This window comes from Magnusiomyces paraingens (assembly GCF_902498895.1).
Source record: "Magnusiomyces paraingens strain CBS 517.90 genome assembly, contig: contig2, whole genome shotgun sequence".
Taxonomy (NCBI): domain Eukaryota; kingdom Fungi; phylum Ascomycota; class Dipodascomycetes; order Dipodascales; family Dipodascaceae; genus Magnusiomyces; species Magnusiomyces paraingens.
In genome coordinates, this window is record NW_022474068.1 from 43,595 (window position 1) to 66,371 (window position 22,777).

Genomic DNA, 22,777 nt, shown 5'->3' on the forward strand with positions numbered 1-22,777 from the left:
CAAAATTCAAATTATCCAGCCGGCTCTGAATTTCTATTTTTCTTTTAACATAGTTATCAATAGAAAAGTCTTGTAAAATAAAAATATGAATAAAACAAAACAAATTGAGAAAATTTAAAGTGGCCAGCCAAAAGCTCGGGTGCGGCGCATACGGCTTAAATTAAGTAATATCCAATTTTTGATAGATTGAATTAACAAATACAAATAGAAGATGTGATGGATGAATTTATTAGGCTTAAAATAATATCAACAATTATTCAAAACAAAATGAAGTATACTCTCCAAAAGCGTAGAAACAACATTTTTTGTTATCAATTTCTTCAGCACCCATGGTCTCTCATATAAAATTCACATCTGTGGTTTTGTATGTACTAGAAAATATATATGCGCTACATTAACATAGAGGCATTTACCATTGAGGAAATATGATCGTATTATTATAATACAATCCCTAATTAGGGATTGTGATTCAAAATTCAACAACAGTAAAAGTGCAAAATTATTCACAAAAATTGACATCATTTTCATTAAAGAGTTTAAACAATTATATTAACCTAAAAATAAAACCGTTTAAAACTTGAGGAGATGAGGCTTATCACCATTCTTCAAGCTAAAAGAAGTGGAAATGTATCTCTTGAGAAGAGGCTGCTTCTTGATCTCAGCAAGAAGAGCGGAGTCAACCTCCTTCTGGTCGGCAACACGTTCAGCCTTAACTTCCTTCTTCTCCTCCTTGTCACCAAAGAATTCCTCCTCAGTCACAGCGTCCTTGGCCTTCTTCTCACGAGTAAAGTAAGAAACGTTGAACTTCTTGGTATCGACACCAGAAACATTAATGCGAGTTGAGGTAGCAATAACGTAACGAGCGTTGACTCGTCGGAGAGGAACACCATTAACCTTAAAAGGACCCGAAACAAGAAGTGTGTTGTCTTCAAGAGCCTTAAGGTAAACAACTCTCTTACCACGGAAACGACCAGCAAGAATGATCAAAATGGTTCCGGGAACAAGGGAAGAACGAAGCTTTGTAGGATTTTGAACCTGAGGAGTGTTCTTCTTAACAAGATCCTCTGTGGGGTACCAGTTCTTGGCCTAACAAATAATGTTAGCTTTTAACAAAAATCAACTTTTCAAATAAGTCAAATCTAGGGTATCATTAAAAGGTATTTAAATGGTTTTAACAAAATGAACATATTAAAATGATAGTAAATAATCGACTATACTTACTCCTCTGACAGTCCGGGCAGTCATTTTGATGTCGAGTTATATGTGTGTAGTGTACAAAAACCTAGGGGGTTTGCCGACAATTCAAAAAAGAGGGAATGAAAAAATTACGAAGAAAAAAAAAAAAACAAAAGGGTGTCCTCCTTAGAAAATTGTTACAAAATGTAAATTTTTTGCAATACTGTTTATTACGGCATTTGGTGTAACAGAATTAGAAAAAAGATAAATAAAATTATAGTTCTCATATATTTTTAAAGACTCAAAAATACACATTTCAAAATTACATAATAAGTGACTGCTATTAGGGCTGTAATAAAACTCAAATAATTTAGATAATAACAAATAATCTTTTATTAAACTAAAAAAGCATATTTGTTTAAACTAGGACCAATACAGATGTAATGTAAAACAACTGGAAGTACACTTGCTACCAGAAAAAAATACTGTCTGACGACTATCAAAATTTGATAAATATTGCCTTAATGATGGGCATATGCTTACAGTAAAAATTTAGTTAATTACTGATCAGTGACCCTTGAATAGTAACAAACAAACAAACAAACAAACTCGTCAGTGACTTAGTGATTAGATTATGATCTAAACTAATATAGAGATTGCGTCCTTACTTAAATTTGTAGAAAATAGTTACATTTTTATAGCCTATAGGTCTTGTCTTTAACTTTATTTTTCAAATCTTCAACGTCTTGTAAAAACGCTTGTTTGGCAGATTCAGGAACAGTACCATCAGGGAAATGTTGGGTGTATAAATCATCTAATTTATATTTTATTTCATTCCTTTGCTGCGTGTCAAGTGCGTTGTTGAATCCCACCTTGGTTAATGCATATTTCTGTAAATGTAGACATTTTTTATGTGCTTCAGATTCTTTGTGGCAAGACATCATAACACTCCACATAGGCCCATGTCTCTGACATTCACCATATCTAGCTGCTAAGAGTGCACAGTTCTCATTTGCCGCTTCCCACAATGTTTGAATATAGTCACCCCCAGAATCAGCAAATTTCCTTCGTAAACTATTTATTTCGCCTTTATCAAATGCCATTGGTGCCCGTTCAAAACCAAGACTTCGAGCTTCGCGTTCTTTAGAATATCGTTCTTTAACATCTTGAGGAGCCAATGAGATTGGTTTTATTGGTTCAGCTTCTTTATAAAAATCTATCAAATTTGTATCAATAGATTCAAAAATATTTTCATTATGGGATTTAAAAAATGATTCTTCTGAGCCACTTGGGGTTTGTTTGCTTGAGAATGGCCAAACCATTAGAACGAAATAAATTTGGATCAAATTTTGGCTTATATACTAGGAAACTAAAATTTAATGATAAAATAGAAACTTTTAACAAAAAATTACCCTGACATCTATTTATTTATCAATCTATCTATCAAAACTTAAATAGTTATTAGTAATTTAACGTAACATAATTTTAATAATTATTTTGTTAAAAATAAATATTTTTTACTTATTACTTATTACTTATTATATATTATTATTAAATTGAAACTTTAGCTATTCATAAATTCTTATCAAATATTCTAAATTGGCTAAAAAATGTTTTGTAAGCTTTGTACTATATTGATATTTATTTTACTTCTTGTAAATCTAACAATATAGATTCTGATCAACATGTAAAGACAAAACGTGAATCTCGTCTACGTGGGGCAGGGTATGTTAATTAGATTTCATATTAATTAAATCAGAAATTAATTCAAATGTTGTTTCACCAGAACTCGTCAGGTACAAGTTTCTTCTTTTAAAATTTTTGCAAACGGTACGTTTTATTCATTTACTTATAAAATATCAAATTTTAATAAGGCTAATTTGAAAAAAATTAGAAATCCCTTTAAATTTTTGTGAAGAAAAGCTAAACAGAAGAAAAGCTCATGACTGTGATTCATCACTTTCTCATACCTTAAGGGATGAAGATTTTCAACAAAAGGTATACAGAATACGAACTTCGATAGATGATGTTGATGACAATATTGACAATATTGACAATAAAAGTGAAGACTATAATCATGATACTAAATGTGACTTTATAGCTAATCAGCTTCTAAATTTGAAAAAACAAAACCTTTCAAGCAGAATATGTGACATATCTGTATGTAACCGAGAAGAAAAAGACCGAGATTCACTAGAGTTTAAACAAACCCAAAAATTAAAAACAGTAACTTTTGGAACCTATAATACTAAAGAAACAAAGAACGAAGATAACCACATGGCACAGCCAAAAATTGTGCTCAACAACAAAAATAACTATCAAAATGAAAAAAATATTCTACAAAATTCTAATATAAGCCACATATCAAAAAATACGGACCTCATGATACCAGAATTTAAAATTACAGATAATGAAAATCAGAATGATATAAGTGTGCCTAATTTTATACCCCAAAACTTTTTTGAATTAAATAAACCAAGGAAATCATTGAATAGAACACTAAAAATAACTGATCCTTATAGTAATCGAACTTCACAAAAATATAAGGAGCTAATAATATATAAATTTCCAAATGAATTTGGAAGGGTGGCTCAGATTAATACAATGGACATTATTCGGAGGTCTCTAGATTTAATATTTGACGATTTTACTAAAGGTACATTTCCCAAAATATTAAAAAATACAAAAACTACTTATTTACTTCAAAAATATCAAACAAAATTGGAGTATAGGCTTTTACAAATTATGGATTTTTGTGACACTAATAATCTTCTTGAAAAAAAAATACGTAAAGCCAAACACCATAGAAGCAAATTAAGAGGTACATTAATGAAAATTCGCACAAACAGAATTTCTTTGTCAACTAAGATTAATTCAATGCGTTTATATCATATTAATCAAATTTCTTCTCTAGATGACCTTAGGTATTTAGATAAATTTTTTTCAACTTTTAGCAGTCCAGCCCAGTTATCCACATCATGGTTTAATCACGTTAGACATATTCTGTTATTGAAAAAAATTAACTTACATTTAACTTATCTTAATTCATTAAGTACCAGCAGTGATAGGCTTAAGTCATTTTTAAATTCTAAAAAATAGCATTTAAAAGCATAATTTTTATAATTATTAAAGTAACTATTAAATAATTATTTTTGTGCTACTATCCAGCCTTTGACGATTTTTTCATTATAAAGCTCTTCCAAGCGTGACGCAAAGCGCATAATCCACTTGTGTTGAAAGCATTCATTACTGGTCAATCGTTTATCTGGGTTAACCTGAAGAAGTTTGGAAACAAAATCTTTTCCTTTTGAAGAAACCTTATTCCATTCCTCGGTTTCCAGAAAAATCTTACCATTGCTCGCATTTATGGCAGTTTGCTTAACGTTATTTTCATCAAAAAAAGGTGAAATACCTAAAACGGTGTTGGTGTATGGTTAAAAAAACTAAAACTGATCAAACAAACCTGTAAATAGAATATGAACAATTACACCCAAACTCCACATATCGCATAAAAGATTATAGCCATCAAAACCTTTAGATCTACTAAATCCAACCTCCGGTGCACTATACTCGGGCGTTCCGATCACGGTAGACATCTTGGATCTAGATTCTGAAAGCGTTTTTGCAATTCCAAAATCTCCTAAAACCACTCTTGATCCTGGAAAAGGTGATTCTAGCAAAATATTGTCAAGCTATTTATGTTAAAATTATTATTAACCAAACAAAAGATGTCCTACCTTTAGGTCTCTGTGGGCAATACACAAAGAATGTAAGTATTGTAGAGCATGTAGAATTTGATAGCATATGAATAGGACCTCTGCTTCTGGAAGAGCTCGCAATGTTTCATTGGGACCAATAAGATAACTAAATAAATCACCTCCCGTCAAGCTAAATGATGTTAGAATAAAAAACTAATATTTTTCAAAAAAAATATAAAAACACCTACAGATCTTCAAATATGAACACTTTGTGATTTTTGAAAAATGTGTCACGAACAGATATAATGTTAGGCTAAAAGTTAAAAAGGTTAATAAATGGGTGACAAAAATTTTAATTGAGGAAAAGAATACGTGTGATAAATTTTTCAAAATTGATACTTCTACTGACTGACGAAAACCATGAGTAGAAGTAGGTTTCGAAACTTTACAGGCTATATGCTCTCCTGTTTTTGTATATGCCAGCAATACCTCGCCAAAAGCCCCCTTTCCAATAATGCGTTTTGATACTTCATAATCCCCTATTTTTTCTTTAGTAGCTTCAATAAGAGAAGATTTTTCAGATTTGAAAATCGAATTTTCAATATACGAAAATTGGTATACATTGGATAGCCCTAAATAAAATATTCAAATTAATTTACAATAACTTTTCTTAGATTTTTTAATTAAAATTTATATCATACCAATAGAATCACCATGCGATAAAAGAACAGTATGTTGTCGACCAATAAGTATACCATTTAAAAAAGTTCCATTAAGACTTGTATCTTGGCAATATACCATTGGTGAAGAAGAAGGGTCAAATTGAATAACGTAAATTTTACAATGAAATCCACTTATTGCTTCGTCAGGAAATCTTTTTGTGCTAATTAAAATAAACTCGTTAGTTGTGACATTAAATAATTTAACCAACCTTAAACGAGAACAAACCAATTCGGATGACGGCCAAATAATAGCGATTCTCCAGTATAGACCGGAATAAAATCTATCGTTAAATCAGTAAATGTTTATCAATAATATATCAGTTCTTAGTTCTCACTAGCTGAATTTTTATTAATAGGGTTAAATTGAAAATAACCAGCAATGGCTTTATCTATTTGTGGGCGGAAAATATTCTATCAAAGTAATATTAGTATAACTTCTAGTATTTTTATCACTATTTTAAAAAACTGATATTTTCATATACATTTTGGCTCATCTTCAAAATTAAATGAAAAAAAACTGAAAACGACTTAAACTATTAAGTTGGTAAAAGAATTCATAGTTTTAAAAATGATAAAAAAATAACGAGATTTATATTAATTAAATAAAATTGATATCGAAAATAGAATTTTAACATGACTGAGTAATTTAATTAATAATTAATTCATTTTGTTTGAACCATTAAGGATTAAATGCTTGATTAGTAAGTATATTTATTTATCTTATCTAATAATATTAATAGTATTATCAGTGCTTGACCAAAAAAATTGGTATTGTGGTGTCCCCAAAAAAAAGGAGATGTCAGGTTCTCATAATTACTGAATAATTATTCAGTTGTCAGTTTATAGATAATTATTTAATTTGGTTCGAGAACTCTATCAATGCATTAATTATTAAAAAAAAATTTATTCAACTTAATGTCTGTTGATCTCTATCTCTATCTCTATCTATACTTTCATTTTTATTATATTCATTTTAATTTTATTTTTGGAAAATATCATAATATCTACTATCAAAAGTTATTGTACTTTATATGAAAATGAGTTTTAATTATTTTAATAAGGAATATGATTTGGAAGATTCTTCAGAAGACGAAGCTCAATATGAAGATAAAATTTTAAATCGGATTTCATTTAATTTAGATCAATTAAAAGATACGGAACAGGAAATTCTTTTACTTTTATTTCATCTTGCTGAGAGATGTACTTCTAACCAATCATATACACACCACGGAGTCTCATGTAATCAGTGTGGAATGAGTCCATTGCATGGGGTAAGATTTCGCTGTATTGAATGTCCAGATTTTGATCTTTGTAGAAATTGCCAGGTAAACCATATTCACGAAAAAGTTCACTCGTTTCTTAAAATTCAAACTACTATCCCTTTAAATTTTTCTTCTCGAGTTTTTATTCCATCTAAAACATTAGGAGTACAGAAAAAGTGTAATTCTAATGCATTACCGGAATATATAATTCAAGGGCTTCAAGCTGAACTGCTAGGTAATATATTTATATAATAATATACATAAACTAGGGAGAAAATACTAACTTTAACTAAGTTCATAGGGATGATGTGTTGGAAGCATATGAAAGATTTTCTAGCATGGCAGAAATTCATAATTCCAATGACAAAAAATTGTTTGGAATTTCAAAAAACGGACTATTAAAATTTATGAATCCTCCTATTAAAGATGAAAATTTGGCAAGTGCCAATTTCAGATATTACGATAAAAATAAGGATGGACTCATAGATTTTATTGAATATTATAAGAGTAGAAGTTTTATTTATTCATCTGAGACTAAAGACTATTATAAAGGTAAGTAAATAAATTTATTATTTTATTATTTAATTTATTAATTTAGGTTCATTCAGCTATTATACAAGGATATGATCTGAATCTTAATGGTTTTATATCTCTTGGTGATATTCGGACTTTGATAACATCCTCCTATCTACAAAAAGTTAAGTATGAAGCTTTCTCAGATGGATATTTTGAAAACTGCGAAGAATTTAGAGGGTTTGAATCTCAAAGACCTCTTTCTTCATTTTTTCCTCTTGAAAACTATGATAAATCGATAATTCCAAAAAATCCATCTTCAACAGACAAGTTGATAACTTCTTCAATTTTTTTTGATCAGTCAAATATCTTAAAATTTAGAAATTTTAGTGCCATAAAGAATATTTCTCATATAACAGGGCGGGACAATGACTTTTTGTTTGAAAAAGCGCTCAATGTCTTCATTGAAAATCTTGACAGCATAATTTTTCATCATCAAAAATTTATTAAAGTTGATGAATTCGTAAATAAAGCAATGATTTATGATGAAAGTTTTGATAATCCAGAAGGTCCCTTAGTTATTATAACAGAAAAAAAATACAATGGTTTGATTAGAATCTTAGAATCTTATTTATTTAAGGTGTAATTTTTTAGATTACTGCTTTACCGGTTTACCACTTTACGACACTGAAAGTGAGATTGAAATTGAAAAATTATTCTTTTATGGTTTAATTGATCGTTGTTAAAAATACTTATATCTTATTGTTTTTATGGGATCATGGGATCCTTTGCGGGACATGGTTTGAATGATCTTATGAGTGGTAGGCCTCACTTGAAAACATAACTCTATAATCATAGCCCCAACTGATTTCAATAACAATGGACAAAAGTCATACCCAGATCTCTCCTGTTCATTAAATTCATTTACTATTTCAATTGTAATTTATACCTAATGGCAAAATTTACAAAAATTGTAACACTCGCCTACATATTTCAGAAAATACAGACACACAGTGTGTCGTGCAAAGTTTGCTCCAAATTCAACCAAAACCTTTCTATTCATTTATTCTTTCTTAAAATTGGAAATAATATTGCTCAACCAAATTACCGAAATCGTTGCTTAAAATATAGTTAAATTCTTGTTCTCTTGTACTCTTAATGAGTACTGTAAAAGAATATATTAAGAGTTACTGCTTAATGATTATGTCTCTAGTCCCAGATCAGATAATTTGTAGAACTTAGTCCCAAGATCGTAGTTGACCGATATTCAAAATTATCTGATGATTTGAGGAAAAAAGAGGGGGAAAAGCATCTAGTTTGAAGGGAAAATGGTGCTTTTTATAGACCATTATAGGCTCATAATTTGAGATATCTATTATTTCTGTAGTTTAATTTATTAATCGGACTGATTAATCGTAAGTGACCAGTCCTGAAGCAATGATGATATTTTTTATTAAGACCATTTCAAGGTTTATATATCATTAAACAGCGGAGGTTTTTAAATATGAGATACAAGTTATACCCGTGCTACTATAATTTGCAATTAAATATTACTGCTATTTACCCGTGCTACTGCTATTCGTAATTGAATATTACTACTATTCGCAATTGAATATTACTACTATTTGCAATTAAGTATTACTGCAATTTTTAATTAAACATCACTGCTATTTACTCGTGCTACTGCAATTCGCAATTGAATATTACTGCAATTCGCAATTGAATATTACTGCTATTCGCAATTTAATATCACCCGTGCTACTGCTATTCGTAACTGCGATTGGTAACTGCTATTCGCAATTAAGTAATAGTGCTGTTGGCAATATATATACAAAAAAAAGAAAGCTAATCAAAGTCATCAAAGTGATCAGGCCCAGACTCTGTTATAATTATTATGGGTTAGAATGACGTTAGTATTGGTGTTGACATTTTTTTTTCAAAAAATGGTGGCTCGCTACGCTCACATCTAGACACTGTTGTTTAATTATGGGTTAGAATGATGATTGCATTTATGAGAGCTAAAAGGGAACTATATGCTTTCATGTGATAATTTCCATCAATTTTTTTGGGTTTACCCTAAAAAATGTACAGTTTATACAGGTTGAAGAAAAGAGAAGAAAAAGAGAAAAAGCTGGGGAAAGTAATGATTAGTAATATTGTAGTAACGGATCGAAATTTTTTCTACGGAAATGTAATATAGACAAGTTGATTACCCGTGCTACTATATAATTTGCAATTAAATATTTACCTGTGCTACTGCTATTCGTAACTGTTATTCGAATGATGTTTGTATTGTTGGTGTTGACATTTTTTTTCAAAAAATGGTGGCTCGCTACGCTCACATCTAGGCTCTGTTTCCATGAATTTTTTGGGGGTTTACCCTAAAAATGTACAGTTTATACAGCTCGAAGAAAGAGAAAAAAAGAATGGGGAAAGGATTAGTCATCTTTCAGTCAGAAACTATTTTTTTTTTTTGTGAAATGTAAAGAAGAATATGTGATATGGTGGGAGGACCTGTTATGGTAAAAATGTAACAGAGCATTAAGTGTAGTTGTAATAAACTATGGAATTGACCTTTCCAATAGCTATTCATAATGGTAGAATACCTATTCTACCATTTCTACTAGAAATTATAATTAATTAATTTAATAATGGATAACAAAGGCATATTATGCCTTCTAAAATTCTTTAATTATGACAAATAATATATACCTAATTTGTAATTCTACTTCTTTATTGGTTATTATTTCTAATCATCTAATAAAACGACTCTATAATTAATATATATTTTACCATGCTTCTTTAACTTAAATTATAACAATAACAATTTTGTCTTTTTTAATACCGAAGTATATTTATTAAAACCTATTTATTCAATAGTTAAATTAAGCAATAAGTGAAAAATGTCGTCATCTAAATGTTGCGGAAAATCTAAAGAATGCATATGTGCTCAAGAAGCTTTGTGTTCTTGTGGCTCCAAGGTATGGTTTTCTCAATGAAGGTTTAATTATATGGTTAACCTAATGATAAAAAATAGAAAGCTGGACATTGCAGCTGTGAAAGATCAGAAATTGAAAACAAGCTACCTAGCCCTTCACATTCCTGTACCTGTGGCAAAAGAAATATTGGTGAATGTACTTGCTCTCGTGCTGCGCTAGAGAATGAGTTAAAACCAGATGAAATTGATTTCACTTATGCCCATAAAAGGTAAACCAAAAATTGCTAGGTTTATTAGTTAATATATTTAAATATTTGGTTCCTTGTATTATTATTATTTATTGTATTATTATTTTAAATTTTTTATACGCTCAACGCCTTTGAATATTAGATTAAATTAGAAAACAATTTTTTTTAGCATTTCTTAAAACCGAATAATAGGAATTTTAAATTTCACAAATAATATATTAAGCATATCAGCTACTTTGGTATTCTTTATTATCAATCTTAAATAATGTATTCAAGAGCAGTTGAGTTTAAACTCAAATATATATAAATTTTTATATATTTCATTACTGTTCTCAATTCATAAACAAAATTTATCTATAGTTTTAAAAAATCATCCTGATATCGAAAATTTTTAAATATTTGACCAAATTATTAAAAGTTAAACCGATTAGTTACTTATTCATTTAATATTTTTTTACTAGATCAAGCAAATTGTGGTGATAACCGCAGACCTCGTGGTACTGATGCTCTTTGCAAGAAGATACATCGTAAAAAGCTTGCTAAGCATTCTCCTAATCACGACAGCAACGATAGTTCTACAGATGATAACAACATCAATATCGACATAGATAGCGATAGTGACAGAGATAGAAATGATAACAATCGCCGCAAACCTACTGTGACAACATTTTCTGGCTGCAGAACGTGTGGTACCACTGCAGCTGCAACTGGTGTGGCATTAGCAACTTGGAGTGCAAACTCGTCTACTTCTGTCGCCAATGTTTAAGGGTACTATTCCTAAAATTCTCCCATTTTTCTATCTTTAACTTTTTGATAATTTTTTTTTTTTTTTTGAAACTTGTGAAAATCAGTGGGTATTGATTAATTAACCAAAAAACAAACTTATAAGTTTATTTTTTTTTTTAAATATTATGTAGCTAGCCTAATTACATCACATCACTATCCCGTCTCTTGTTTTTCTCATTCCGTAAGTTACACTATAAGATAAAACTCTGTTTTCTCTCAATGCGTGACTAAACAAACAAACCCGCTTGGACCTGCTTTATCAACCGTACTGGCTTGTAAAGGTGGTGCGCCCATTATTTTTTTGTAGCTCTGGAGAATCATTGCATCTGGCACACCGTCATAAAAAGATAAAAACTACACCACTCAATTAAGTAGTTATGACTAATTATCATATATATATATATATATATATATAACATCATCTGCAACTATATATATTTTTGAAAAAACATATATGCCATCACTCTGAATTCCAATTGACTTAAAAATCCTTCACAGGCCAAGTAAAGTAAACAAGTAAACAAGTAAACAAGTAAACAAGTAAACAAGTAAACAAGTAAACAAGTAAACAAGTAAACAAGTAAACAAGTAAACAAGTAAACAAGTAAACAAGTAAACAAGTAAACAAGTAAACAAGTAAACAAGTAAACAAGTAAACAAGTAAACAAGTAAACAAGTAAACAAGTAAACAAGTAAACAAGTAAACAAGTAAACAAGTAAACAAGTAAACAAGTAAACAAGTAAACAAGTAAACAAGTAAACAAGTAAACTATTTCCTCTATATTTTAGAAGGATGCTTTTTACTTTATCATCGAAAAGTTTTTATATTTTTTCTCTAAATAACATCAATTGTTATACATTTATATAAACTTTATTCAGCATTAATCATTTTGGATAATTGGTAAGTAATACCTTAAAAATATTTTCTTGTATACTTATGCAACAAATTCACGTGATATAAAATGAGTTCACAAAAAATTTTAAATTTCCGGATTTTCGACCCCTAAATATTTTTTGGTCTAAAGCAAAGAGTTGTGTTATTTTAAAAAATATCAGCTATTTGCCACTAGAATGGAACTAAATAATAATACTGAGGGCTCTGGATTTGTTCCCTCAAAAGAGCAAAAGTTGAGCGAAATTGACGAAGGAGAATTTTTTGTTAACTCTCATAGAAAAGTACGCACATTAACTGAAAAGCAACAAATTAATCTTCTTCAATATTTTGAAGACCAAACACTTCATATACAACGTCGCTTTGTGTCACGATTGAGCCCGCCTAATGGTTATGCGACAATATCTGAACTTATTTTTGATCTCAACAAATTGATAGGTGTAATATGGTATTCAATTGTTTCAAGTGAACCCGGTGACGAGTCGAATGTTCTGTCTATAGTAATTGAAGAAACTTCACAACTCAAACTTTTTGGGCAAACCAGCCATCTTCTTACAATTTCTGATAATTTAATTGATTATATTGAAGGGTTTATACATGAATTGGATCCAGAAAAAATCTTAGAAACTATTTTAAAGCTTGACAAAATATTCTGCAATTTATTAGATTCGGAAGCGCTTACTAGAACAGAGATAGTGAGATTAGAATCCATTGCTGAAAGAACTAGAATCGCTGTTGCTCTTGCATTTGAAAATATCACAGGCTATGAAACAGAGATAGGAGAAGTTTATGAAAATGTACTTAATCGTATTACTTAAATACATTTATTGTATATTAAGTAATATATGTATGGGCTTTTTTAGGTGGTGAATTTTATGACAGGAGTTTGTCACCAAATAAAGCCTACTGAAAGAGGGGCTTATACAAGCATAAAACTTTATCTCGAATATATTAAAAATGACTATGTTACTGAGGAATTTCTAGATTCTGCGTACGTTGACCACGTTCATTTAATCCAAACAAATAAAGTAACTCTCGTTCATCTAAGCGAGACATGCCTTTCATCTGTTTTTCATCTAATGCTGCATCAATCAGGTCTCTTTTCTTTTCTTGCAATTTCAAAATGCGATCTTCAACTGAGTTTGCAATAATTAAACGATGAACATTGACCGGGAACTTTTGACCAATTCTATAAGCACGGTCCATAGCTTGTTCTTCAACGAAAGGATTCCAAAAAGGATCCATAATAATGACATGACACGCAGCTGTTAAAGTCAGTCCAACATTTCCAGCCTTTAAACTAATAAGTAAAACTGAAGGATCAGGTTTCCATGTAAAATCATCAATGGTCTTCGCTCGTAATTCTGATGACATAGAACCATCATAACGTCCATAAACAACATTTTGAGATTCTAAATCAAGCGCAACTTCGAGGAAATCAAGCATACTCATAAATTGAGAAAACACAAGAATTTTTTGACCAGGGTAATTTAACCGGATACTTTTTATTAGTTCAATGCATTTGGTGATTTTTGTGGAAGAAATCCATCCATCAGGAAATAATTGCCGCAGCTCTTCGTGAATTAATAAAGGTCCTAGACTGTTTTGATGCTCTTCAATTTTAGATTTTTTTTTGTATCTATTTTTCAAACTCAATTTGATCTCAGGAATATCTGGATCCGATTTAACAACGGGAATTTCTGATTTCAATTCAGGTTTAACATCATTTAGATTCTCCGTCTCACTCAACATGTGTTTCTGTGGAGTTTCCTTTTTATGGGATGCTTTTGGCGCAAAAATATCTTCATCGTCATCACTATCTATATTGGAAGAAATGTCGCTTTCGTCATCATTGTCTGGATATTTTGATGTTTCATTTTCTAAAACAGAGTTGTATACCTGACTAGAATCAACAGAAGCTAATTGTGACTTCTCTTCAGGATTTTGAGACCGATACATCTTTCGATATGATGCAATCTGACTATCACTCAAATTTTGAATATAAATCCATTTAAAAACAATAAAATCAAAAAATGACTTTTCAGAAATGGCAATATTACAACTTGGGCATCTGAATGAACTTTGGACTTCGTCGCTACTTGTCTGAAATGACTCAGTACAACAGTCACTACAAATATGATGACCACATGGAGAAATAAGCACAACATCAGAACGATCACAAGCATCCATACACATTGGGCATTGAAAGGCTGCCTCTTGTTTTATTCGTTGTACCACTTGTTTGTTGAGATTTCTAGCACATCGAACAGCAGAAACACTTGTCCTAGATGTCAAAAGTTCTTTGTCCTTTATAAGATATGCCCTCTCAACAATTTTAGGATGGTCACATGCTTGGCGAAGCCGGAGAAGCAGAACTAATATACTGCTGTAATTCTTTTTAATAGAGTTATCGCTAAGATACTTGTTCATTCGAATGATAGCACCATTTTCAAGGTATTCATAATATTCTTGTTCGTCAGGATCAAAACTGTAAGATTCCATTGTGATGGTTTTAGGGGGTAGCTGTAAAATTGGCTTGTTGTCAATAAGAGTATTTTTCGTACGGCGCAACATAATTGATTTAAGTAGATATCGCAATTTTTTTAAGGCTTCCTGTCCATTTTTTTTCAATCCTTTCTCTAAAGGCTTACCAATATGAATGCTGAAAAAACGAGGGTCATCGTAGGGCTTAATTCGAAGAAATCGGATCAAACTTTGAAGTTCGTTGACATTATTTTGCATCGGCGTTCCACTCAAACACCATCGATATTCTGCTTCGAGACGTGTGCAAGATATTGCTGTTCCCGTTTTCCCATTTTTAATACGATGAGCCTCATCAAGGATTATTCGATACCATTGTGATTGGTTCTGAAAAAAAGGTGAGTTTCCAGCAATTTTTTCTATATTTGGATTGTCTCTATCTTTTACTTTTGTAAAATGTTCTTTATGTTCGTTCATAATGACCCCATATGACGTGATCACCACATCAAATCGATTAAGTTGTTCAAATGTATAATTTTTGCGAGTTAATCCATGGTGAACGTAAATACTTAAACGATGATCGGGAACAACATGCTTTTCGAACTCTTTCTCCCATTGTTGCAATAAAGCTACAGGAGCAATAACAAGTGTTGTTTTACGCTGAGGGTTATCGGAAGGGTGAGTCATAACCAAAGATCTTAAATAAGTTAGTAACAATTAATCAATATAAATGTATTTACTCACATTATTTGAAGGGTTTTACCAAGACCCATATCATCAGCTAGAATCCCACCATGCAAAGAATTTTCTTTATTGACAAGCCATTTTAAACAAATCTTTTGGTGTTCATAAAGTGTTGAAGCCAAACATTGCGGGGTGCCAATTCTATCTTCAGGACTAACATCATCATCTTCATATATCATTTCATTGATAAGTTTCTCTAGTTCTTTTCTATCAAGATCTGCTACACCACTTAAAGTTGAAAGATTAGAACTAGAGTCATCTCGTTCAAATAAACTTGATCTTCGTGATGAATAATCCATAGTGTTCCCATTGCTTGTAGAAACAGAGAGTTGCTGATTTGGAAGTAAATTTTGAGGATGAGTAGACATAGTTGACTTATTAAAATTTGATGCTGGAGCAGAAGACCTCTCCAACATCCGATTGCTACTATTCCGAGCTGCTTCGTTCATTCGGTTGATGCTATCTTCGAGCTTGGCGTAATATTCTTTATAGTTAATCATTTTTTTGGAATAAATTTTGATTAATTCATTTATAATCATTTCTTTAAATCTTGAGTATAAGCTCTTTTTTTCCCACAGGAGTTTAGAATTGGTAACGAAATATGCTTTTTGTGATATGTCAGATGATGAATCGGTAAGATTATCAATGTTGGATTGAATTTGTTTCCATTGAGATGTTGTATTCTCATACCAATTAGAAAACTTTTCTTTTTCAGACACAAGTTTTTGAATAGCTTTATCAACATAGCTTTTTTGATTACTATTGAGTGTTGGGTATATGCTTTGCTTAAATGCCAGTTCTCGTACATTCAGTAAAGCTTGTCCTCCAATTGGAAGGGGATCAGGTTTAATTTTTTTATTTGGAGAGTCTATGGTATTAAATTGAGATGGGACGTCATCTTTAGTCAAATCGATTAAAGCTGAACCACTGTTGTAATCATTTCGTTTACCTAAGACAGATCCGTTAGTGTTATTAGGATTAATATGAAGTGACGTTGCGGTATTGGAGGTTATCTCGTCATCACTATCTAACTCAACTATCTCTATTGGCTGTTTCCCAACAATATTTTGTTGGAGAGGGCTTTTCCAGCTGTTATCTTTTTGTTGCATCATAAATTTTACATGATCTGAAGGAGATGAATTTTCAATATTTGAGGATAAAGAAAGTGATGGGTTGGTAGTTTGTAAAACAAAACCCGACTGATTTTGTGGGCGTGTTGGGATATTTAGGGCCTGTGTATTTGACCCTGAGTTGTTAATATTTATAAATAAGGAACTGTTAGATGATGATCCAGTTGGAAAAGATTGGATTCTGTCCTGTTGATCAGGAAATCTAGAAAGAGTGTTTCTAGAGGAGATTTTAGAAACTCCTGCAGTATCATTTTCCGATGATGAATAAGTTAACGTGCTATCTGAGATCATAGGTGTCAAATCATTTTTGTTAAAGCTTGGAAATCCTGTATTTTCCTTATTTTTTGCAACATCTGAGTGATAATGAGAAGTTGGAAGTGACAGTTCAATGCCTGTAGATTTCTTAAGACTTTTTATTTCATTTTCAAGTGCATTAAGCTGAAAAAGATACTGACCAAGAATATTAACGTAATCAGGATGAGAAGGATTAAGAGTTGATGTTTTTTGCTGGATAAGGTCTCTTTCAGCTATTTTAGAAGCTAACGACATGTTTGAAGAAATAGCTTTTTAGTCACTCAAGCTATTACAATTAAAATATGTAAGTTAGCTATGATACCTTTATTTGGAATTCTAATTTATATTATTTGGCAAAAGCACTAATATTTAAAGAAATCTATAACCTTTTTTTTAAAGTGATGGTGAATAGGTTTTAAGTTTTATATATAAAAAATTACAAGTGTATCAAAAAAGTAAATAAATTTATAAATATAAATGAATAATGAATAATGAATAATGAATAATGAATAATGAATAATGAATAATGAATAATGAATAATGAATAATGAATAATGAATAATGAATAATGAATAATGAATAATGAATAATGAATAATGAATAATAGGTAAATAATAATATTAAGCTTATATAAGCAGATAAACCTATTAAATAAAAAAATACAGAGAAATTGAAAATCAGCCTTAGGTAATTATTTAGTCAGACAAAAACCATTACATAACTATTTACATAACATTAAAATGGTTGATTTTGAAAATTTTAACTATTAAAGATGGACTTGAAAAATCAACCACTAAAATTAGAGGATCTAGTGATTCAAAAGGTATGTGCGAAATTACATCACGCATTGACAAATTGTTAACATCGTTAAAAATATTAAAGTACCTACTATACGTTTATTTAATAACTAAGTTCATGACTACAAAAAAAATAAAAAAAAGTTCATGAAAAGCTAAATAAAAAATGTTGATGACTTTGTCTTCTAAAAGGGCACCGCTTTGTTTGTCTCTTCAAAGGCATTCTGCTAATAAAATGAAAGCTGTAATATCATTCTATCTATCTTCTCAACACTTTTTTACTACTTCAGCAAATCGGTCACTCCATGATTCTTTTAAATCGGAATACATTTTTCCCGAATCAAGCTTATCTACCGGACTATATGACTCAACTTTTTTAAAACATCCCGGTGAGGTTATTCCTAAGTTTGATAAGTTATATTCTGAATATATTAATAGAGGTTACCTTAAGGAAAGCTTAGCGGACGAACAAAGATTAGATGACAACTCCAATATTGTGAGGTTATTACATTCAATTCATCAAAAAGATTATTCTGCTACATGGAAGGAATTTCGAAGTATTTACACCGATGACATGGCATATCTCCGCTGTATTCCAAGAATTCAATGGGGATTTTTGTTAAATATGATTGCATCTAACATACCAGCTGATAAAAATGCATGGAAAAAAATAAATATTGTTTTTCAATCAATGATTAAAATTGGATACCAGCCTACATCTATTGAATACTCAAAAATAATCAAAACAGCTGCAAAAACTCGAAACCAAGACATTGTGGAACAAATTTGGAAATATATTCGTTCCTCAAATGTTGAAATTTCAACAGACTTATGGAACAGTTATATTCGTGCTACCTGTAATGCAGATGAAACATTATGGTATCGTCGATTTAACAGAAACACTAACTGCGAATCAAAAAAAATTCAAAAAGAGCCGATTGCTACAAATCATGCGGTTAATCTTGTTACGCAAATGATTGAGGAAGGAGTTACCCCTAATTCTCGGACCTTTGAGCTTGTTATTCTCTACCTTGGACAGGCCGGCGAGTTAGATTATGTCAAGTCATTAATTCACTCTCTTTGGGGCGTTTCTTTGAATTGTTCACGAGAAGAAGCTGATGTGGTAAAGTTACACACTGGTGATCTTAACTATCCCACTATTACAACTCTTTCCTCTATCATAAACTCATTTGGGGTTTCAAACCAATTTTTGATAGGATTACAAATTATGGAAAGAATACAAAAGCAATACAATATTGTGCTTGATGGTAGTTCTGCTTCACTTCAACTCTGGAAATCAATGATGAGATGGGCCTTTTGGACCAGTGAACCTTGGGGGAACACTTCTCCGTTTGCTTTAGAATTGGTCTGGAAGACAATAATAGAGACAAATAAAATCCAGCCAAGTGGAAGCATGATTCATTATAAAATTTTAAGAGAATTGTGCCGCAGAGATTATGATTCAGCTGCGAGTATGATACCAATGTTTTTCGAGTCTTCTAATGTTAAATATCCAGATCAGCATGTTGTACAATCATTGAAAAAAGTTGCTAGAGGGTATATTCGTATTGGAAACGATGATAAGTGTGTGAGCTTATTAAAAAAATATGAGTCTTTCCCAGGAATTTACCAAGAAGTTTTTGACGATATCCAGCGGTATAATAAACCCTCTGTTTATGGAAAGTTTTCTTCTGATATTTTAGCTTTGGAACATTTTGAAGCTGCAGCAGACGAATTATACAATGTTGAAGACTCAGATTTACTTTAAAAACATTCTAAAATGTAAATTTAGCAAGATAATTATTTTGCTTCAATATTTTGATGTTTACTACTCTATATGTTTTAGAAACCTAAATTGTATTCTTCATCTAAAAGATTAATATCATTAACAACCATATATCTTGAAAATATGGTCCATGCATAGCGAAACCATTTCATTTGAGAGACATGAGCCTTAGTCATAGCAGAAAGTGTTTTAGAATATTCCTCGAAACTAGAAACAATTGTAAAAGACTTCTTTTTTAAGGCTTCTTCGCTTGCGAAATATGATAAATAGCTAATGAAAGAATCAAGCACAAAAATATATTTTCGGTAAATCGGTACTGATTTTAATGTCCATACATGGTATTTTGTACTAACAACATTTTGGGGTAAAATACTTTCCTCCTCGCGTTTTGTAGTAGAACCACCATTTTCTGGTTTAAAAGAGTAAGCAGCAATTCGTGATTCATCAGACAATAATTTTGCTGCATGAAAAAGAGCTCTGTGATTTGCATGTCCAGATACTCCAAAGTAATCAAATGTTAAAATATTAATGGAGTCTTTATTCTCAGGTGAAATGTATGACTCTATGATATCTTTTGTATGCAGAGCTAAAAGTGTGGAATTCCATTCAACAGTCATCGAATCAGGAAATATATTTGGTTTATCAACGATCTGAAGAAGGTTTACCGGATTTTTTTCGGATCCAAAATAAGAAACTGCTGCTTCAAGCTCGGCTTTGCGAACGTGCCCAATACCTTCATTATCACCTGTTGAAAAACATATGATATTTACACTTACATTATTTTTGCTAAGGCGATGTAAAGTTGGTCCAAAAAACATGGATTCGTCGTCCGGGTGAGCCGTTAAAAGAAAAACATTTGAATTAGGGAAGTTTCCTGTAAATACTGAGGGTGGATATAAAACCAAAGCAAATGTCCAAAGAAAAGATGGTATAAGCATACCAATAATAAGGATATGGGCACCATTAGGAAAAATCCGTGGACGTGTATCACGGTTACCATCACGGTTACCAGTGGTATTTCGATTATTTAAATGTCGCCGTAATCTTCGGAAAAACATTTTTATTCTGCTATCCTACAAAAGAAAAAAAAATGATGTAACAAATAGTATTGGTATTGAACACAAGCTTAGCAAATTTATAAATTAAATGTGATTGCCTTTAAATTATAATTTTAAGGCAATTATGTGTATTGTGGAATACCTGTTGTAACGTAATTACGTTACATAAAATTTAGACTATCTGATCCTTTTTGTAATAATTAGAGTATTTAGCGTAGAAAAATAAATGGCACATAAAATATTATTTCGCTTCAATGGGAAATAGATGCCAGCACGAATTAGAAGCCAGAAATGAAGATTTTCTTCACAGAACAATAATGTTTAATTATGTTTAATAACAACCACTACAGTGATTTTTGCTTTGTTACAAAAAAAAAAGGTGTTACCCTACCTATATCTAGTCATCTTGGATTCCTCTTCATGTAGACATGACCAAGCATAAAAAGTCATCAAAAACCAATTCAGAAAATTCAAAAATGACATTCAAAACAATCTATCCGGGAATTACAAAAGCTCATCATGACTCCTTTGGTCGTCTGCTTCAAAATAATGAAGTTTTTACAATTTGGTGATTTTAGATATGGAATCAGGGTTAAGTTATCGACACTCAATGAACTCAGTTTTTTCTTCTTACTTAAACCAAAATCAAATTAGGCAAAAACGTGAATTTTATATGTACCACATTTTTTTCTTGGGTAACATAATCTTAGATTTGTAGTAACAATATTAATCAAATATGACGTAATAAGCATTAAGGTTGCTTGCTTTATGTGTATTTTTTTTTAGAAACTTAAAAGGTCAATTTTAATAATAAAACAACAAAATACAATCTGACTGATTTTTTAATATTCTTTCCCATTTATTTTATAAAATAATTATTAACTCGATAACTCGATAACTCGATAACTCGATAACTCGATAACTCGATTTTCTTTTGTTTTTTTTAAATTTTTTTTAATCTTAAAACAAAAGACCTAACTTGTGGCTTACGGAACCATGGCTGAATTTATTCGGTTAGTCTAATTTTAACCTAAAGTTTTATTATTATAATTAATATTTTTGAATTCTAGAACAGAAATTTTTGGAACGTGCTTTGAGATAACAAGTAGATATGCTGATTTGAATCCAGTCGGAATGGGAGCTTTTGGGCTTGTTTGGTATGTGTGGGTGTGTGTGGGTGTTTTTTTTTCTAACACAAATGCAGCTCTGCCAAAGATCAACTCACAGATCAAAATGTTGCAATCAAAAAGATACTGAAGCCTTTTAGCACACCAGTTCTTGCTAAACGAACATACCGGGAGTTGCGATTGCTTAAGCAATTGCAACATGAAAATCTTATTAGTCTCCGTGACATATTTATCTCTCCATTAGAAGATATTTATTTCGTTACTGAGCTACTTGGCACTGATCTTCATAGGCTACTAACATCTAGGCCTCTCGAAAAACAATTTATTCAATACTTTTTATATCAAATTTTGGTACGCAAATCTACTATTTTTTTTAGTATGTCTAACAGATTATTTAGCGAGGTTTAAAGTACGTTCATTCTGCCGGAGTAGTTCATAGAGATTTGAAACCTTCTAATATTCTTATCAACGAAAATTGCGATCTCAAAATTTGCGATTTTGGTTTAGCTAGAATCCAGGACACACAAATGACTGGTTATGTTTCAACTCGCTATTACCGTGCACCTGAAATCATGTTGACTTGGCAAAAATATGACACTGAGGTAGATATATGGAGTGCTGGTTGCATATTTGCAGAGATGCTAGAAGGAAAACCTTTGTTTCCGGGGAAGGATCATGTTCATCAATTTTCTATTATTACAGAGCTTTTGGGTTCGCCTCCAGATGATGTCATTGATTCTATCGGCTCTGAAAATACCCTGCGATTTGTACGATCTCTTCCAAAGAAAGAGCCGGTGTCATTTGCTACAAACTTCAAAAACGCAGATGCTGAAGCCATCGACCTTCTCGAGAAGATGCTTACGTTTGATCCTAGAAAGCGAATATGTGCAGCCGATGCTCTGGCTCATCCATATCTGGCGCGCTACCATGATCCTAATGACGAACCGACAGCTGCCGTGGCATTTGATTGGTCCTTCAATGAAGCAGATTTTCCGATTGACACCTGGAAGGTCATGATGTATTCCGAAATTGTTGATTTTCACAAGGTTGATCATGCAACTCTTCAACATGACCTTAATGGAGCACCGATTCAAACAGAGGCTTTGCGGTAACTTCCACTGTTAG

The 22,777-nt window shown here is 31.2% G+C and overlaps 9 protein-coding genes across 9 annotated transcripts; 4 read left to right on the top strand and 5 right to left on the bottom strand.

Annotated features, from left to right (window-relative positions):
* Nucleotides 1-570: 570 nt before the first annotated feature.
* On the bottom strand, nt 571-1,245 carry SAPINGB_P001756 (60S ribosomal protein eL6; the record flags this gene model as incomplete). The annotated part of the gene is made up of 2 exons (XM_031996476.1): nt 571-1,086; nt 1,222-1,245. 2 exons carry the CDS (start codon nt 1,243-1,245, stop codon nt 571-573), a joined length of 540 nt encoding a protein of 179 aa, XP_031852367.1.
* Nucleotides 1,246-1,871: 626 nt separating this feature from the next.
* SAPINGB_P001757 (uncharacterized protein) lies at nt 1,872-2,498 on the bottom strand (the record flags this gene model as incomplete). The annotated part of the gene is made up of 1 exon (XM_031996477.1): nt 1,872-2,498. One exon carries the CDS (start codon nt 2,496-2,498, stop codon nt 1,872-1,874), a length of 627 nt encoding a protein of 208 aa, XP_031852368.1.
* A 1,824-nt stretch (nt 2,499-4,322) lies between these two features.
* SAPINGB_P001758 (uncharacterized protein) lies at nt 4,323-5,675 on the bottom strand (the record flags this gene model as incomplete). Its single annotated transcript, XM_031996478.1, has 6 exons — nt 4,323-4,588; nt 4,640-4,868; nt 4,914-5,064; nt 5,123-5,187; nt 5,364-5,506; nt 5,576-5,675. 6 exons carry the CDS (start codon nt 5,673-5,675, stop codon nt 4,323-4,325), a joined length of 954 nt encoding a protein of 317 aa, XP_031852369.1.
* Nucleotides 5,676-10,315: 4,640 nt separating this feature from the next.
* Nucleotides 10,316-11,323, top strand: SAPINGB_P001759 (uncharacterized protein; the record flags this gene model as incomplete). The annotated part of the gene is made up of 2 exons (XM_031996479.1): nt 10,316-10,352; nt 11,019-11,323. 2 exons carry the CDS (start codon nt 10,316-10,318, stop codon nt 11,321-11,323), a joined length of 342 nt encoding a protein of 113 aa, XP_031852370.1.
* Nucleotides 11,324-12,414: 1,091 nt separating this feature from the next.
* Nucleotides 12,415-13,053, top strand: SAPINGB_P001760 (uncharacterized protein; the record flags this gene model as incomplete). Its single annotated transcript, XM_031996480.1, has 1 exon — nt 12,415-13,053. One exon carries the CDS (start codon nt 12,415-12,417, stop codon nt 13,051-13,053), a length of 639 nt encoding a protein of 212 aa, XP_031852371.1.
* A 148-nt stretch (nt 13,054-13,201) lies between these two features.
* Nucleotides 13,202-17,139, bottom strand: SAPINGB_P001761 (uncharacterized protein; the record flags this gene model as incomplete). Its single annotated transcript, XM_031996481.1, has 2 exons — nt 13,202-15,413; nt 15,461-17,139. 2 exons carry the CDS (start codon nt 17,137-17,139, stop codon nt 13,202-13,204), a joined length of 3,891 nt encoding a protein of 1,296 aa, XP_031852372.1.
* Nucleotides 17,140-18,372: 1,233 nt separating this feature from the next.
* Nucleotides 18,373-19,449, top strand: SAPINGB_P001762 (uncharacterized protein; the record flags this gene model as incomplete). The annotated part of the gene is made up of 1 exon (XM_031996482.1): nt 18,373-19,449. One exon carries the CDS (start codon nt 18,373-18,375, stop codon nt 19,447-19,449), a length of 1,077 nt encoding a protein of 358 aa, XP_031852373.1.
* A 74-nt stretch (nt 19,450-19,523) lies between these two features.
* Nucleotides 19,524-20,525, bottom strand: SAPINGB_P001763 (uncharacterized protein; the record flags this gene model as incomplete). Its single annotated transcript, XM_031996483.1, has 1 exon — nt 19,524-20,525. The coding sequence occupies one exon, from the start codon at nt 20,523-20,525 to the stop codon at nt 19,524-19,526; it is 1,002 nt and encodes a 333-aa protein (XP_031852374.1).
* A 996-nt stretch (nt 20,526-21,521) lies between these two features.
* On the top strand, nt 21,522-22,764 carry SAPINGB_P001764 (uncharacterized protein; the record flags this gene model as incomplete). The annotated part of the gene is made up of 4 exons (XM_031996484.1): nt 21,522-21,538; nt 21,596-21,682; nt 21,793-22,003; nt 22,051-22,764. 4 exons carry the CDS (start codon nt 21,522-21,524, stop codon nt 22,762-22,764), a joined length of 1,029 nt encoding a protein of 342 aa, XP_031852375.1.
* Nucleotides 22,765-22,777: the final 13 nt, after the last annotated feature.